The 17,797-nt window shown below is 48.3% G+C and overlaps 1 protein-coding gene across 1 annotated transcript in view; it reads right to left on the bottom strand.

Moving 5' to 3' along the window:
• LOC142804118 (stalled ribosome sensor GCN1-like) overlaps positions 1-17,797 on the bottom strand; it is a 344,986-nt gene that overhangs the window by 310,067 nt on the left and 17,122 nt on the right. The window contains exon 5 of the mRNA XM_075890700.1: positions 3,306-3,404. Coding sequence (XP_075746815.1) covers positions 3,306-3,404 — 99 coding nt within the window. The remainder of the gene's footprint in view (positions 1-3,305; positions 3,405-17,797) is intronic.

Genomic DNA, 17,797 nt, shown 5'->3' on the forward strand with positions numbered 1-17,797 from the left:
GAGGTGATAGACTGGTGTTTCCTACTGGAACATGCAAATCGCTGCTAATGGGCAGCGAGACTGAAAACTCCAATCGGACACTAAGACCCGCAGTCTGCTTTTGGTTAACGCACACGCTGCAAGTTTTTGTTGTTCAACAATGCACGGAATAAATCTCCCACCAGCACTTCCTTGGAGGTCAAGATCCAGTGCCTATATATACGGGGTGGCCAGTAAACGATGGTGCAGCGCGAGCAGTCAGTTTTTCAATCAAGAGACTCACTAGCGCCCGCTGCCTGCGTTGGCTCTGCGAGGCGAGAGGGAGAGCGTAGGAGAGAGAGGGGAAGAGGACACACAAGTGCAATGGGGGTGCAAACACTGCTGGGCGCAATGCCTAGATACGTGAGAAGGGAGAGCGAGCGTAGATTAGTAGATGCTCCCTGTGTCAGCGTTCTGAGGCTATACAGGGGGAGCCGAAGCACATGTGGAGTAAGGGTGGTCACGTCACACACCGGATTGAGCTCGACCCTAAGCTGCATTGAATCTAAAATGGGATATTTTAGAGGTTACCGAAACTGAAAGTCTAATCTTGCTACTATTCAGAGATTTCACATCCTTTGAACCAAAAAGAATAGCATTCGCACAGGCCTTGTTTAAGCTTTTAAAAGATATTGTGCAGGTTAGCTGGGTTATGAAAAATATGCCAATTTTTCTTCTTAATAATGTGCAATCCATGTACTGCAGTGCAGTCCACTTATAACTATATTGAGGAAACCTGAAAATACGATCGTTATAACCTATAATCGTTATGTCTCGGCTGTCATAAAAAATCGTCCCCGGACGTACCTTTCGTAGCTCCAGGCTCGAATATGCTTTTTCCACCAGTGACAGATGATGTAGATTAAAGACTTTCAAAAAAAAAAGGAAAAACTTGATACTTCGAAGAGCATTTATGGCTTTGGCACGATGAAGTAGTGAGATATTCACAGTTGCTTCTGCAGAAGCTTCAGCTTAACAAGCGCGGTTCACATAGCTTCAAACTGTTGCGAATACTCTGGCAGCAGTCCTCGGACACGCATGAAGTCTACTAGCGCATCGATCAACACCAGTGCACTTTGCGTGGTCATCGACGAGGCAGGAGAAGCACTGTGACTGTTGAACTCGTCGTCACTACTGTCACTGCTGCCGTCACACAACGCCGGCGTCTGTCGCAACATCACATCCACGACAACTGCCTCGTCGGTGAGTTCCTCGCAGCACGAGGCAGCACTGTCTGCTGTGAGAAAGTCCTCAACCGACGGGACACACTCGCTATCTATGCCACCAGTAGCGATGTGCTCCCAGACTTCATCAAGATCCGCGGTATTCCATGCAGGTCTCGCTGCCATTAGGCGGGGGAGGCTGGTCCTGGCGCACAATGCCTGTTTTTCTGAAGCAGTATTGTATGGTGGTCTGCTTCACCTCGTACTACGTGCCGTAAACAAAGCGCACAGTCGTTAGAAGGCTGATCTTCAAGTGAGGGGGTTCGTCTGCATTGCCTGACGTACCGGTAGCCGAGCGGTCAAACGCTAGGACCAGCCACTCAAGCATGCTCCACCGGTACAGCGCTTCAAAATTCACTATCACACCAGCGTCTAGCGGTTGCAAGCCTGGCGTTGTATTGGCAGCAGGAACATCAATTCTACTGATGTCAGCTTCGGGCTCACGATGTGTGCGCTGCAGTTATCCAGCATGAACACCACCTTACGCCCCTGCTTTTAATGACACCATTCATCTCGAGCAGTCACTCCTTGAACAAGACGCGGGACATCCAGGCCTTCTTATTACTGCAGTAGCATACCGGAATGTGCTGATTTTCGAAGCAGACTGGCTTCTTGGATTGCCCAATCACGAAGGGCTTCATTTGATGACGGTCATCCATGTTCACGCAGAACAATACGGTCACTCTAACTTTGGAGTGCTTCCTGCCAGGACACGGATCGCCTCTCAGAGCATGCGTCTTCGATAGAATCATTTAAAAAAAAGGGGGGGCAGTCTCGTCACAATTATAAATATCTTTGAATAGTTTGGTCTGCAGCCAATGCTGCTTCGCTTGGGAGTCCACAGAAGCCGCTTCCTCCACCATGTTTTAGTGAACAATTCCATGCCGTTCTTCAAACCTTTGTGTCTTTCCCTCTCCAAAATCGAAATCTGGCCGACGAAGCAGAAAAGCGTTATTTTTTTTTACTTTGTGGCAAGTATAACCACTGATCAGCACATTCTGTTAACGGATCGTCAGAAACCACTGGTAGAGGGCCTCTTCCACGTCCACATACAAAGGCTCTCGTACCCTCTTCCGCTCGTTGTCCTAGCGGCTGTATCCAGCTTTCAAAACTGCAGTGCTGCCGGCTTTGAGGATTGTCGATATCGTCGACTGCGCGAGCTCATATCTTTTCACAGGGGCACTCACCTTGAATCCTTGTCAAGAGTCTTGTAAAATTTTGGACCTTGTGTCAAGAGACACGGCCTTACGCTTCATCGGCACCATCTTAGCTGGAGCTTAGCTCCGCCCGTGCTGCTTGCGCGATGCGATCGCTGGGAAGGAGAGGCTAATTCAGTCCAGTCGGACTGAACCTGTCTCAAAAAAGTGAAAATCTTTGCTTCTCACTTTTTTTTTTTTTTTTTGCTCTCTGTCTTTGCTTTGTCGCAGGCACGGTGTTGGTCGCGGGTATCCAACATGGACCGCAAGTCGTGGCGCGGCTTTGCTTGTTACTCTTTTTTTTTTTCTGAAGTCTCTCTCGGCGCTCTGCATCGCTCTCAGCGTGCCGTGGCAACTCGAGATGTTCTCTCCGGCTTCCGAAACGGGCAGGACGCGCTGCCGGTGCTGCACTGCAATGGCAGTAAATACGAACTCCCTACGGTAACTTTTCGTCTTCTCGTGTTCGTTTCAGTGGTACTGATCAATGTGAATGTTAAGATTATTCTAGAACTAGTCGTCCAAACGACAAAACTTTCATCGTTGTATTCGATATGCGATGAATAACATATCGTTATATATGGTATTTTTCCCCATAGCCCGAATACAAAAAATGAGACAGTTAAGTCAACCCATTGTATTAACCAATATATCATTATATGTGGTATCGTTATAAGTGGACTGCACTGTATTTGAATTTGATTCGAAATTATTTCGACCAAATCACTATTCGCCTACCATCCACTTCAAATATTCACACAATCCTCTCATAAGAAGCCCCTTGTAGCAGAGCACTGTTACATGAAGCTGTGGGGAAGATTAAAGTTTGCAATGTGCCTCTGATATTCGGCGTAAAATGTTGTAAAGTAACCTGTTTCCAGAGAAAGTTGATTTTCCTCTTGAGCTTCTTGTTGAGCGTCGGATCACATGCCGACGACACCGACAAAAGCAGATTGGTTTGAGCCTCCACCTGGGGGAAGACATCAGGTAGGCACAATCAGCACACACAACAAACCACAGAGACTAATACGGCAGTAGTGGGAATAAATAGCGAGTCAGGTTGGACTTCAAGTGCAATAGGCAACATCCTTCCCAGAAAGAAGGCATGTCAATGATAAGAAGAAAAAGAAAGCAGAATTAAAAAAAAAGGTTATGCAACTTTGCATTAAGCTTCACGGAATTTCGCACAGCAAAGCTGGTTGATTTTCAGCTCGCCATGCTGCAGGACAGGAGTCACAATGACAGCGGCGATGGGATCCAGCATGCTTGGCCAAAGAAGCGGCTGCCGTGGAAACCTTGCCTCTCTGAATGTTGAAATTGCTGTCCCTGAGCCACGGTGAAAGAAACCATGGAGATAGCTATGGCAATAGCTTCACAGAGAATGCAGCTTGGCTATCTTTAGCACAGATGACACGCGGTTGTTGTAGTTGCTAAGGCAACGGTACAGCAGGGGTTTTCATTAACGAAAATGTTATTGCCAGCTTCAACAGCTTCACTGTTAAATTACATGTGGCTCTTGACAAATAGGCTTGTGCTTCTCCTCACAAGTATGCAGTTGGCAGCTTACGATAACAGCAATCAAAACAATATGAAGAGGCTTTAGACTATCCCAACAGCACAGCTCTATACAGTCGAACATGGATATACTGAACATAGATATAATAAATTACTGGCTACATTGAACTACCAACAGATAGTATTTTAGCATTTTTATAGCAAATGAACTCGAGCGTGCAATGGATATACCGAATTTCCCAGATCAGAATACAAGCGCTTCGGGAGCGCACGTTCGGCTTTACCGCAGCACAGCAGCAGTTAGGCGGACCCACATTTACATCCCATACGCATGTAACACCTTTCGTGATGCAGCGGTGTAGACTGCAAACGACAATATTTTTTTTATGGCTTCCGAAATCGGCAAGGCTCACTCTTAAAGGTTAGTATACGGCCGTTTACTAAAATATCATGCGCCTGACGCACTGGTAAAATCTAGCAGCCTTGACGATTGACGACGTGGACGCATGTTCGCACGCCGCTTTTCCAGGCTAGCGGTTGCTTTGTTGTGGTGTTTTCTTCATTTGCACGTTTTTGTGGTGCTAAGCGGTGTTGTATACCGTCACCATGGCGCAAAAGGGGAAGAAACGGACTGTCTTGTCGTATGCGATGAAACTGGAAATTATTCGGCGTGTCGAAAGAGGTGAAAAAAAGTCAGTTGTTGCTGAAGCTCTCAAAATATCCCGCAGCACATTAAGCACAGTGCTGAGGCAGAAAAAGGAAATTGTTCAGCAACACGGCAGAAAGCATGCCAACGCACCACGTATTCGACCTGCTGCCTTCGAACGCGTCAAGGAATGTTTACTTAAATGGTTCGTCGACATAAGGGCTACAAACATTCCTGTGTAGGGGCCAATGCTGCAGCAAAAGGCAAGAGACTTCGCTTTCATTCTCGATGACTAAGATTTTAGTGCCAGTGCGGAGTGGCTGTAACGGTTTAAGAACCGGTTCGACTTCGTCAGAAAAGATGTCATGGGCGAAAGCGAGTCGGCAAACGGCGCAGCAATGCACAAGTGGCTGAAAGAAGAGTGGCCTCAAATTTGTGCCAGATATCAACCAAAAGATATTTTTAATGCGAATGAAACGGGCCTCTTCTGGCAGATGCTGCCGCGCCAAACTCTGCAGCACACACGAGCAGAAATGTCATGGTGGCAAGCAAAACAGAGCCCGAATCACCGTCCTACTTGCCGCGAACATGGATGGTTCGACAAAACTTCGTCCAGTTGTGATCGGCAAGTTCAAGACGCCGAACTGATTGAGACGCTGCCGCAACCTACCAGCCACTTATGCTTCCAATTGAAAGTGATGGATGACACGAGAGTTGAAGGAGTAGGATGGTTGAGGGAGTGGGACACGCAGCTTGAAGATGACGGTAGGAAAGTGTTTCTGCCCATCGACAATTGCTCGGTGCACTCCGCAGATGTTCCATTGAGCAATATTGAGCTCAAGTTTCTGCCGCCCAACACCACCTCCAAGATCCAGCCTCAAGACCAAGGGATCATCCGTGCCTTCAAAGCGATTTACAAGCAAAGGCTCATCGAGCGGCTGCTCATTCGTCTTCGAATTAACGAAGACCTGAAAATTGACTTGTTGGGTGCCATAAAGATGCTGAAGGCCGCTTGGGAGAGCGTGAAGAAAAAGACCATCGTGAACTGCTTTCAGCACACTGGTTTCACAGTTGGCACTGAGGCAGTTGAAGAGCCCATTGAAGATGTTGAAGGCTCTGAAGAGGTTGTCGAGCTCGACAAAAAGCGGAGCGATTTTTCGCGTTTTGTGGACGATGCATTGGACACGCTCACACTAGACAACTTCGTTGGCGACAACCACGCGTCGGAGACGATTGCCGAACTGACTGACGTGGAAACCGCTGTGGAGGCGACACACTAGCTAATTGGGATTGAAGTCACAGAAGTTGAAGACACAATCTCCGAAAACATTCCGCTGCCAACTTCTAGCGAGATTTTGGCTGGAATGGCTCTGGCGCGGCGCTATTGCAGCACGATGGAAGGCACCAGGCTCAAGTTTGTGGAATGCCTCGACATGGCTGAGCAAGGCATTATATGGCACACCATCAACCAAAAAAACCAGGCCACATTGCACAGGCTCTTTTCGCCTCAATAAATGTATTTTTGTTCAGGTAAGTGTCTTGTCGATTCCTGTCATGCTGCTGACCTATTCACACCAGGGTTTGACGATTCTTCGGTGCAGTTATATATAGCGAATTCGGGCTATAGTGAACTACTTACTATTTAAATTTTCTGGAGTACGTCATAACGAGGTTCGACTGTATTAAATGCGTGTATATGGCAAACAAAACAATGTATCTCCTTTCTGCAAAAAGTATCTCCAATGTATCTCCAACAATGTAGTATCTCCTTTTTGAGCGGCACATCTGACGCAAAAATAGGCAATAGATCATTGCGTATAGTTTATTCAGGAGAGCCCTGAACGTGTGTACTTGTTGTGCAGTCTGCTCAGCTTCATACGTATGACAAATGATGAATTGGAGAAATTCATAAAATCATGCAGACACAACTAAATGACTTATTTTTAGCGAAGCTTGACAGAATTGTTTTAGGTGACCTTTGTGACAACAGAACCATGCGCTTTTAGATTTATTGACGACTTCCTCATTCTTCTCTACTGATATCTCATGTCATGCGCCCTAGACACTATCTTCAACTTCATCAAGGAGTGGTTCAAACTCCTCATTTTAACTCACGAGTTGCCAATTAACAACACTCTCAGGTTTTTTTAGACATAGCCCTGACTTTTCACTAAGACCACACTTGGTTGACATACCAGCCAAGAAGCTACAAACCCCTGCTTCCGTACCACTTCGCCGACACAAAACTCGTAAAAAGAGGCATTGTAAAGTTGTGTGTTGCAACGCTTTACAGAAGTCTTGTCTACGCCTAATGTCAGCTACTTTTAAAGAGCAAGCAGAGCGACTTCTGAATGCTGGCTACGCCTCTCACATACAGGTTTCAGTCGCAAAAAATTTGGTCAAGAAACTTCTAATCTCGAAACAAGCCCTCTGATTTTAAACCAGTAAGGCTACAGAAGATTGCTGTAGTGCCATATCTACATAGAATCTCCCACAACTTGAAAGAGGCTTGGGTGTGGGCCAGCTTTTTCTGCTCTGAAAAAGCTGCCGTACTTGTGTACTAATGATGTTTTACTTGTGTACTAAAGATGTTTCAAATGCAAAACTAGGTTGTTCTAAAAGGCACAAAATCCCGTCTGTCACATGCACAAAAAAACGTTGTCTATCAGATACTTCTTTCATGCGGCAAGCAGTACATAGGACAAACTGGCCGATGTATCAACAACCGGCTCCGTAAACACACGTGTAAGGTCAGGAATGGTCGCGATGGTTTTTTGGCATTGCATTGCAGCAGCACATGTGGCTGCAAAACGCTTTAGCATGATGCCATGACTGTTGGGAAAAACAAATAAAACAACAAGAGAAATCAACAAGGCACACAGGATTTCTAGAGTAGGGCTGAACTGCGTCAGCACTCCCTCTCTTCAGCTTCACAAAAAAAATTGTCTTTCTCGAGGCAAGCCCTTGACGTCCCCTCATTGGAGGCTTAGGCCCGGCCACCTGAACCTGCTGGTTTATTCCTCCTCTTCCCGAGAACGATAAGATTTTTGTGCATGGCAATAGTGGGGTTCTTGACTTCCTTATTTGTTTTTTGCATTTCAAGAGTATATACATGTACGCTCTTCGAAATAAATCTTTTTAGAAGTAAGCACACCCCTTCGTCTCTTCGCCTGTCCTGTGTCTATTTTTTTTCACTACATGATCAGTTATGCATTACCAACACGGCCAATTTCATAATCTTGTCTAGGAGGAGATGCTGGGAGATACTGCTCATTTATTAACAAGTTAGCCCTGGGCACAAGCATGCCAGTACGAATAAGCTTTATTAATGATCAAGATGCTGCACATCGGCACCAACAAACTTGGCGCAGCAAATGCAGACAAGGAACCTCATTTTGTAGATTGCAGCAACTTTTGTGCTGCCAACCTTGGCTGCTTCAGGAACATGTGCATAGAAATTTTCTTAACGCAAATGCCCCTTTTCAATCTTCACGTTATCCGTTATGAAAATAGAGTGCAAGACCTTTTTTTACTATGTCAGCTTGCCCTACATCATAAAAGCGTGTTACAGTGGAACCCCGATTATATGACCATCAGGGAACCACACAAAACTGTTGCATAATCCGGGTGTCGCATATACTGGGTTTCGCATGATAAAAAACCAAGAATACAGGCAGTGACACTCAGCCTTGCCCGAAAAATGGGTACAGAGCACCCGAATACGCCTACATCAGGACCCTGCATTGTAGATGTCCCATTGTGAAGACAAGTGGTGATGTGCTGATGTTAATGCGAAAGCTCACATCAAGAGAAAGTTCTTTTGCGCGCTGAAGATAACTGCATCGTTTTGTACTCTTTTTACACGCTAGAAGCTTTTGATTGCGAATGTTGCGAACTAAGGGAGATCCTCAGCTACATGTTGACTTGGAAAAGTTTCCACTGGCTATAAGCATGAAAATATCTGGATCTCAAAGACTAGCTTTCCAACCAGCTGAAGCTACTCCTTGTGGATATTGTCCAAGAAATGACCCTAGATGTGCATGCAATAGAGGTGTATCCTGAAGCGACCTTAAAGAAATGTTAAAGCAAGGACAACTGAATCATATAAGCACATAAACTGCCAAAGGAATAAATTTGTTATTCTAAGAACTGTACCTGTCTCAACTGTATTTTTCTGCTTGTAAACCTAGGGGAATATAACTTTTTATTTTGTACCAGTAAATATTTGGTCAGGATTAGATTCAAGAGAAAAAGGCAATTTTATTCTTTTCCCAAATGTTATATGAGAATCAACCTAAAATGCGAGGTCCACGTAAAATTGAGTCGTATAGCCCAGGTTTTCATTACATTATTTTGATAGAGGTTTTGCCAGGCTCAAGCCGATTCTCCATAAAATGCAGATCACAAAACCAAGAGACATATAATCGTTTATCTGCACCTGCAATAGAATGCGCAGAGTGACACTGGAAATGTTTGTGAAAAAAGAAAAAAAAATTGTTTTTACGAGTCTGATACTTCGAACATGAGATTTCAATCTCGGGTCAAATCTGTAAACATTCAATACCATTTAGTAAAGATGACAGATACGCTCTGGCAGTTTTTCGTATTTAATAGACTTGGTTCTTCTCAGCTGTCCAATATTGAGAGAACAGATACAGGGATGAGGGCCTCCAGCCACGATTGACAACGCAGTGCACTGCCAATATGCTGCAAAAATTGTGGCATCTGATTTTACTGTGATGCCTATGCAGCACATTTCCTCTCAGTGGCCACACTTCAACCGTATCAATGAGAGCATGACTGAGACAGTTGCCACAATAGACCCATATCAAAATTGGGAAGTTAGCTTTTCTGCTATGCAGTTTAAATAACTAATGGCACCTTGTCGTCTGGCCTCTTCAAGTGTAGTTTGATTACGTAACGACGTGGAAAATGTTGAGTCGCATCTCTTGATTTACACGCTCGGGCCCCAGCACTTACAACTAGGACCGTGTGCTTGCTTGAAGCATAACAGGTGATGCCATTTCTCGCTCAAATGTGCAGTGCAGAGAAGCACACTGCACTTCATAAATAAAACTTCATAAATAAAATACCGAAAATGCAAACATAGAAATAATTAAACTTTAAAATCTGGTTTCGCCTGCTATGCTTTTTGCGTGTATTTTAAAGCTGCTTAATTCACACTGCTTTGCTGCATATATATGCTAAGTTTATGCTTTTTGCTTGCCAATGCCTGAAAACATCTGCTGCCTTCGTAGCTTCCAGCTGAACATCTGCTTGCCTGCAATGTTGCCGAAATAGCCAAACAACACGCACCAGCAGTTGCTTGCCAACTGATAGGAAAAAAAAAACGCAAGACACTCTGGCCTCGGTCAATAGCATGTTTAATGGGTCTTAAGCATTGTGTCTGAGGTAGCAATGTTTTTTTAAAGCAAAGCCACATAGATGAGGGATATGTGAGCAGTCACCCACCTTCGCTGCACTACACTGCTGTCATGTGGAAAATGTACTGACTGAAAAGGGGACATCAGCTGTTACGGAACACAGCCCAATGTGTCCCTCAATTGCAAAAGTTTGCTGGCACAGTATGACAAGTACCGGTATAAGAGTGCTGACTTTTAAAAGCTTTAGGCAACCATTCAGAGCTGCCTGTGGCTTAGAAGTGTGGCAGCTTGGGCTAGTTGGTATGGCATGACGATAGTTATAGCGCGAGAACAAAACCACGACGTGTTCTTCTTGTCTCTGTGTCGTCGTTTTGTTCTCGCGCTATAACTATGATCCTGCCTGTGGCATTTCTGCAGCAATAAGAAACAATACACAATGCAACATACATGTTCTTGTGTAAACTCACACAAAAAATATCTTAAATTTGAAGCTTTAAGGGTCCCTGAGACACTATTTCAAGTAGCCATAGGATGGATTCAATAAAGAAGCTAATCGCTTCACAAATGAGCCGCCACAAGATATTTTTGAATCCATCCAGTGCAAGTGAAGTAACAAGGAGAGAGAGAAGTACAGGAACAAACGCAACTTCTGCATCTCTAATTGGGAGTACAGCTCAAAGCCATGTGAAGATACAAAGATTTGCCGTACACTGCACTTGCATTCGCTATTCTTTCACCCCGACGATAGTGTCATGGGGCAGTGACATGGCCGAAGACAGGATACTTTGTGTTGGGATTTAACAGTTTATTTGGGCGAACCTGTGCCCGGAACGGAAAGTCCGATTACAGTAGCAGTCTTGCACAGATAGCAGTGAACGGAGCGTCGGCCGTCGATCAACCACTGACAAGCGGCGAAGCGCTTGTCAGTGGTTGATCGACTCTTGCCGTCGAATGTTCTAACGTTGTCGCTGGCGGTAGCGTAGGCTCCAGAATAATCTGTACAGTTCGCAGAGTAGGCGTGATCTTATCGAAATGATCTACTACAGTCCGGAAGCTTCTCGAAAACTGCTTCTCGAAAGCTTCTCGAAATTACAGTAGCAGTCTTGCACAGATAGCAGTGAACGGAGCGTCGGCCGTCGATAAACCACTGACAAGCGGCGAAGCGCGTTGGCATTTATACTCTTGCCGTCGAATGTTCTAGTGTTGTCGCTGGCGGTAGCGTAGGCTCCAGAATAATCTGTACAGTTCGCAGAGTAGGCGTGATCTTATCGAAATGATCTACTACAGTCCGGAAGCTTCTCGAAAACTGCAGGCGCGGTTTGCGCCGAGAATTGTGTAGTGTTTTGGGACGATAACAAAACTTGGGAAATGAAACGTGGCATTGACCCCCTCTGAAAAAGGCATCGTCCCGATGCGTTAAGTAAAGATGAAGGTACAAATATAATGCAAGAAAAAACAATGAATAAGTTCAATACAATAACAATACAAAAACACTGTTTCAGTTTGTCAACGCGCATGAAACGGCTTGAGGCGCGCGACATGGACGACTTCTGGTCGCGATCGGCGTCGTTGAGAGTTTGCGATGCCATCGAGGACAACCTCGTAATCAAGTGGGCCGAGACGTCAAACCACCCTGTACGGTCCGAAGTACCGTCGCAGAAGCTTTTCACTTAGTCCACATCGGCGTATCGGCGTCCACACCCAAACACGTTCACCGGGCTGGTATTCCACGAAGCGTCGTCGAAGGTTGTAACGGTGGCTGTCGGTTATCTGTTGATTCTTGATACGGAGACGCGCAAGTTGTCGGGCTTCTTCGGCGCGTTGAAGGTACTCGCTCACATCGAGGTTTTCTTCGTCGATGACGTTGGGTAACATGGCATCGAGCGTCGTTGCCGGGCTCCTTCCGTAGACCAATTTGTATGGAGATATCTGCGTCGTCTCCTGCACCGCCGTGTTGTATGCGAAGGTCACATACGGAAGAATGGCGTCCCACGTCTTGTGTTCGACATCGACGTACATTGCCAGCATATCGGCGATCGTCTTGTTAAGCCGCTCGGTGAGGCCGTTGGTCTGTGGGTGGTACGCTGTCGTCCGGCGGTGGTTTTTTGGCTGTATGCCAAGATCGCTTGAGTTAGGTTGGCAGTAAATGCCGTTCCTCTGTCAGTGATAAGGACCTCCGGGAAGTGACGTAGGACGATATTTTCGACGAAGAATTTAGCTACCTCGGATGCACTGCCTTTGGGAAGGGCTTTTGTCTCGGCGTAGCGGGTGAGATAGTCGGTAGCTACCACGATCCACTTGTTTCTGAAAGCCGACGTCTGGAACGGCCCCAGTAGGTCCATACCAATCTGCTGGTAAGGTCGGCAAGGTGGTTCAATTGGCTGCAGAAGTCCCGCTGGCCTTGTCGGCGGTGCCTTGCGTCACTGACATTCCTGGCATGTCCTCACATAACGAGTGACGTCAGTGGTAAGACGTGGCCAGTAGTACCTTTCTTGTATCCTCGCGAGCGTGCGAGAAACACCGAGGTGCCCTGCTGTCGGATCGTCGTGCAGGGCCTGCAGGAGTTCTGGTCGCAAAGCTGAAGGCACCACAAGGAGGTACTTAGCTCGAAGCAGTGAAAAGTTTTTCTTTTGTAGAAGACCGTTTCGCAGGAAGAACAACGCAAGTGCGCGCTTGAATACCTTCGGGACTTCGGCGGTCCTGCCTTCGAGGTATTCTAGTAGGGCCTTAAGTTTCGGGTCGGCCCGCTGTCGTTCAGCGAAGTCGTCGGTAGTTACCGTTCCCAAGAAGTAGCCGTCGTCCGGGTCGTCGGTTGGTAGTTGGTCGACAGGCGCACGAGAGAGCCAGTCAGCGTTAGAGTGTTTCTTGCCGGACTTGTAAATGACAGTAATGTCATATTCTTGAAGTCTCAGGCTCCATCGTGCGAGGCGATTTGAAAGGTCCTTCAAGGTGGCTAGCCAACACAAGGCGTGGTGGTCGCTCACAACTTTGGAGGTCCTGCCGTAGAGGTAGGGGCGAAATTTCGACGTAGCCCAGATGATGGCGAGGCACTCCTTTTCTGTTGTGGAATAATTGGCTTCTGCTCTGGATAGCGATAGGCTGGCGTAACTAATAACCCTTTCAAGTTTGTCAGCCCTCTGCACAAGAACGGCGCCAAGACCTACGCTGCTTGCGTCAGTGTGTATTTCTGTCTCGGCGAATTCGTCGAAGTGGGCAAGTAACGGAGGCGTCTGGAGGCGATGTTTAAGCTCCTGAAAAGCGTGTTCCTGCGGCGTTTCCCACTTGAACTCCACGTCGGCCTTGGTAAGGTTAGTGAGAGAATCGGCGATGCGGGCGAAATTTTTCACGAACCGCCTATAATAGGCGCACACGCCCAGAAATCGGCGAACCGCCTTCTTGTCAGTAGGCGGCGGAAAGTCGGCGATGACGGCTGTCTTCCGTGGATCGGGACGAACTCCAGACTTGCTAATAACGTGCCCCAGAAACAAGAGCTCCTCGTACGCAAATCTGCACTTTTCTGGCTTCAGTGTGAGTCCGGACGTCTTGATGGCTTGAAGTACAGCTTCAAGGCGCCGAAGATGCTCGTTGAAACTTGAGGAAAACACGACGACGACGTCCAAGTACACAAGGCAAGTCTGCCACTTCAATCCTGCCAGTACTGTATCCATAACGCATTGAAAAGTTGCAGGCGGTGAGCAAAGACCGAAGGGCATCACCTTAAACTCGAAGAGGCCGTCCGATGTTATAAACACCGTCTTCTCTTGGTCTCTTTCGTCGACTTCGATTTGCCAATAGCCAGTCTTGAGGTCCATTGACAAAAAGTACTCGGCGTTATGGAGCCGATCAAGTGCGTCGTCTATTCGTGGGAGAGGATACACGTCCTTTCTTGTGATTTTGTTCAGGCGGCGATAATCGACGCAGAAACGTAGGGTCCCATCCTTTTTCTTCACTAACACCACGGGGGATGCCCATGGACTCTTGGACGGCTGGATAATGTCATCCCGCAACATTTCATCAACTTGTCTCTTCATGGCCGCACGTTCTGGCGTCGAAACCCTGTAGGGACTCTGATGGAGTGGTCTGGCATTTTCTTCCGTTATGATGCGATGTTTCGTGGTTGGGGTCTGCCGAATTTTTGATGACGACGAAAAGCAATCTTCGTATTGCAGGAGCAGGGCCTTGAGCTGTTCTTGCTTATGGTTCGGAAGTCTGGGATTGACATCGAAAGCTATGGGAGGGGGCTTAGTTCCTCTGAGCAGGTTCCGCAGAATCGGCGAGGACGAAAGCACTGGTGGCTTCGACAATTTCTTCGATGTATGCGACCGTTGTTTCTTTGTTCACATGTTTGTACTCATTGCTGAAATTCGTGAGCATAACCGTTGCTTTGCCTCCCTGCAGCTCTGCAATTCCTCTTGCGACGCAAATATATCGGGTGACCAACAGATGCTGACTGCCTTCAACGACGCCAAGTCAGTTGATTTAGGAGCGCCAACTGAAATAATGACGCTTGAACGAGGCGGAATGGTGACTTGTTCTTCCAGCACATTCAAGGCATGGTTTCCTGACGGCGTGCGCGGCGGTAGTGCTTCTTCTGTGGATAACGTTATCGACTTTGTTTTTAGGTTGATGACAGCACCATGGAGGCATAAGAAGTCCATGCCAAAGATGACATCTCTCGAGCAACGCTGTAGGACTACGAAGTCTGTAGGATAAATACGGCCGTTAATGGTGACTCTCACTGTGCAGATTCCTGCAGGCGTTACGAGATGACCTCTGGCTGTGCGAATTTCAGGGCCTTCCTAAGCTGTCCTTACTTTCTTTAACTTCGCGGCGAATGACCCACTGATGACGGAGTAGTCGGCTCCAGTATCGACGAGCGCGGTCACACTGTGGCCGTCGATAAGAACGTCGAGGTCGCTAGTTCGCCGTCTCGCATTACAGTTAGGGCATGGCATCAGGTCACGGCTGCATCGGCTTGTTCCGCTGCTTCCATGTTGCGTCGTCAGGTCACCTTCGGTAATTGAGGTTTTGCCGTCAGGGCTTTGCCTGGCTGGCGTTGTGTTCGGAAAGCTCCGTCGCGGCGTCGTCGGAGGATCTTCGGTAGTTCGTCACACAGCAACCGCACCTCCATCGGTTAATGCCTTTAGTTTCCCGGATACGGGCTAGGAGACCGGCACCGCGTTAGACCAGAGTTCTGCCGGGGCTGCGGTGACATGCGGCGGCTGGGCGACGGCGAACGGGAAGGACTTCGTGGTGTCCATTGAGTTTCTGTCAGGTAGTCGGCGATGTCACGTGACCGTTCTCCTGGCTGCGGACGCGGTGCATTGACGGCAAAGCCACGCAGTCCCATCTGCCGGTACCGGCAACGGCGGTATGTGTGCCCGGCCTCGCCGCAGTGGTAGCAGAGCGGGCGGTTGTCAGGTGCACGCCAAACGTCCGTTTTCCTCGGCACACTGCGCTGGCCCGCTGGCGAACGGTAGGACGTCGGTGAGGGTGGTAGCGGCGGTGGCGTCTGGCGACGGAAGTGCGACGGGTCGGTGTTTTGGCGTGGACGGGGAGGAGCGTTGTGGCGTACTGCAGCGGCGTAGCTCATAGTTTCCGGCTCGGGCAGCGGTGTTTGGGGAATTCGAAGCGATTGCCGAACTTCTCGCACAATGTTGGCGATCGAATCCGCTTGAGGCTGCGCCGAAGGCAACAGCTTGAGCAGCTCTTCCCGCACGATCGCTCGGATCGTTTCACGCAAATCTTCGGAGTCACTGGCTTGAGCAGCAGCGCATTCTGGAGTCAGGCGACGATTATACTGTCTGGTGCGCATGTCCAGGGTTTTTTCGATAGGGTCGCCTCGGATACAAATTCTTGGACGGTGTTTGGTGGATTCTTCATTAGTCCCGCGAAGAGCTCCTGTTTGACCCCTCGCATGAGGAAACGAACTTTCTTCTCCTCAGGCATGTCTGGGTCAGCGTGACGGAATAGGCAGGTCATCTCCTCTGTGAAAATTGCAACCTTTTCATTTGGTAGCTGAACCCGGGTTTCTAGTAGAGCAACGGCCCTCTCTTTGTGTGCGACGCTCGCGAACGTTTGCAGGAATGCGCCGCAGAAGACATCCCACGTTCGAAGCGTGGACTCCCGATTTTCGAGCCATGTCCTTGCGGTGTCTTCCAGGTAGAAGTACACACGACGGATCTTTTCTTCGTTGTTCCAGTGGGTTGAGGGTGGCCACACGGTCGTATGTTTCTAGCTAGGTTTCCGGGTCTTCAAACGATGACCCATGGAACGTTGGTGGTTCCCTGGGTTGATGAATAACGATCGCGGGCTGGGACGCTCCGGTTGTCATTGTCGCTGCAGTCGAGGTCATCGCCTTAGTCTTCCGCACCTTGCCTTGTAGAAGCCCGTACTCCGGTGGGAGACCTTGCTGTCGGCGGCTTGTTCACTGCTCTTGGTTGGCGTCGGTATCTTCTCCGTGACGTGGGCTGGGTTCACGGCTTGACGGGGGCGTCCGATACATGAACGAAGCAGCACCTCCACCAGATGTCACAGGGTCGTGACGTGGCCGAAGACAAGATACTTTGTGTAGGGATTTAACAGTTTATTTGGGCGAACCTGTGCCTGGCAAACGGAAAGTCCGATTACAGTAGCAGTCTTGCACAGATACCGTATATACTCGTGTAAGGGCCGCACTTTTTTTTCGAAAATTTTGCTAGGTGCGGCCCTTACACGAATCAGGCCGATTTAGTACAGGCAGTACAGGCCAAAGGTCTGTACTGTTTATGCAACAGTAGCAGAGTGCAAGAGTCACAAATGACATGCCAGAAATGTTTTTATTCGGATTCCATTTCGCTGTCCTCGTTCTCGGAGGAGCTCGCCTCGGCGTCCGCGTCTTCCCAGAGACGGTCATCTTCGGTGCCGTTCATGGAGTTCGAAATTCCCGTTACCTTGAAGCTTTTAGCAACTACTTCTACTGACATGGCACGCCACGCATTCAAAATCCATTCACACACCTGTTGGAGCGACGCCCGCTTCAGCCGTCCTGTAGGGGTCTTCTCGTGGACGCCTCCAGCCATCCATTCAGAGTAACATCGGCGAAATTCCACTTTGAATGGTCTGTTGACGCATACGTCGAGCGGCTGCAGCACACTCGTCAGGCCACCGGGAATGACGGCCAAGTCCGTACGAGTTGCGGCAACTCGGTTCTTGACGCGGTCGGTCAAGTGGCCCCTAAAGCTGTCCAAAACAAGGAGGGCTTTCCGTTGTAACAGCCCTCCAGGTCTGTTTGCCCAGACGGTCTTAATCCAGTCAACGACCAGTTCCTCGGACATCCAGCCCTTCTCTTGCGCACGTACGACGATTCCCTGAGGGAACTTCTCTTTTGGGAGAGTCTTCCTTTTAAATACGACGTACGGCGGAAGCCTCCTGCCGTCTGCCGTGATGCACAACATCACAGTGCACCTTTGGCGTTCTGCACCAGTCGTGCGCACAGACACACTTTTCGCACCTTTTAAATCCACTGTGGTGCTTTCCGGTGCATCGAACCACACAGGTGTCTGGTCCGCATTCCCAATTTGGGACAGGTCGTATTCATGCTCCCTCCTGAGAGCATTCACGAAGCGATGAAACTTAATGACGTGGTCTTCGTACTCGCGCGGCAGTTTTTGGCAAATCGTCGTTCGGCGCCGAATAGAAAGCTGGTTACGGTTCATAAACCGCGTAGCCCAGCCCCGACTTGCCTTGAATTGTGCCGGGGGTATTTCCATGTGGCGAGCGATGCTGAGGGCTTTGACGCGTATCATGTCAGTCGATACGGCGTAGCCGTCCCTTCGT

This window comes from Rhipicephalus microplus, chromosome 3 (genome assembly GCF_043290135.1).
Source record: "Rhipicephalus microplus isolate Deutch F79 chromosome 3, USDA_Rmic, whole genome shotgun sequence".
NCBI classification, from domain to species: domain Eukaryota; kingdom Metazoa; phylum Arthropoda; class Arachnida; order Ixodida; family Ixodidae; genus Rhipicephalus; species Rhipicephalus microplus.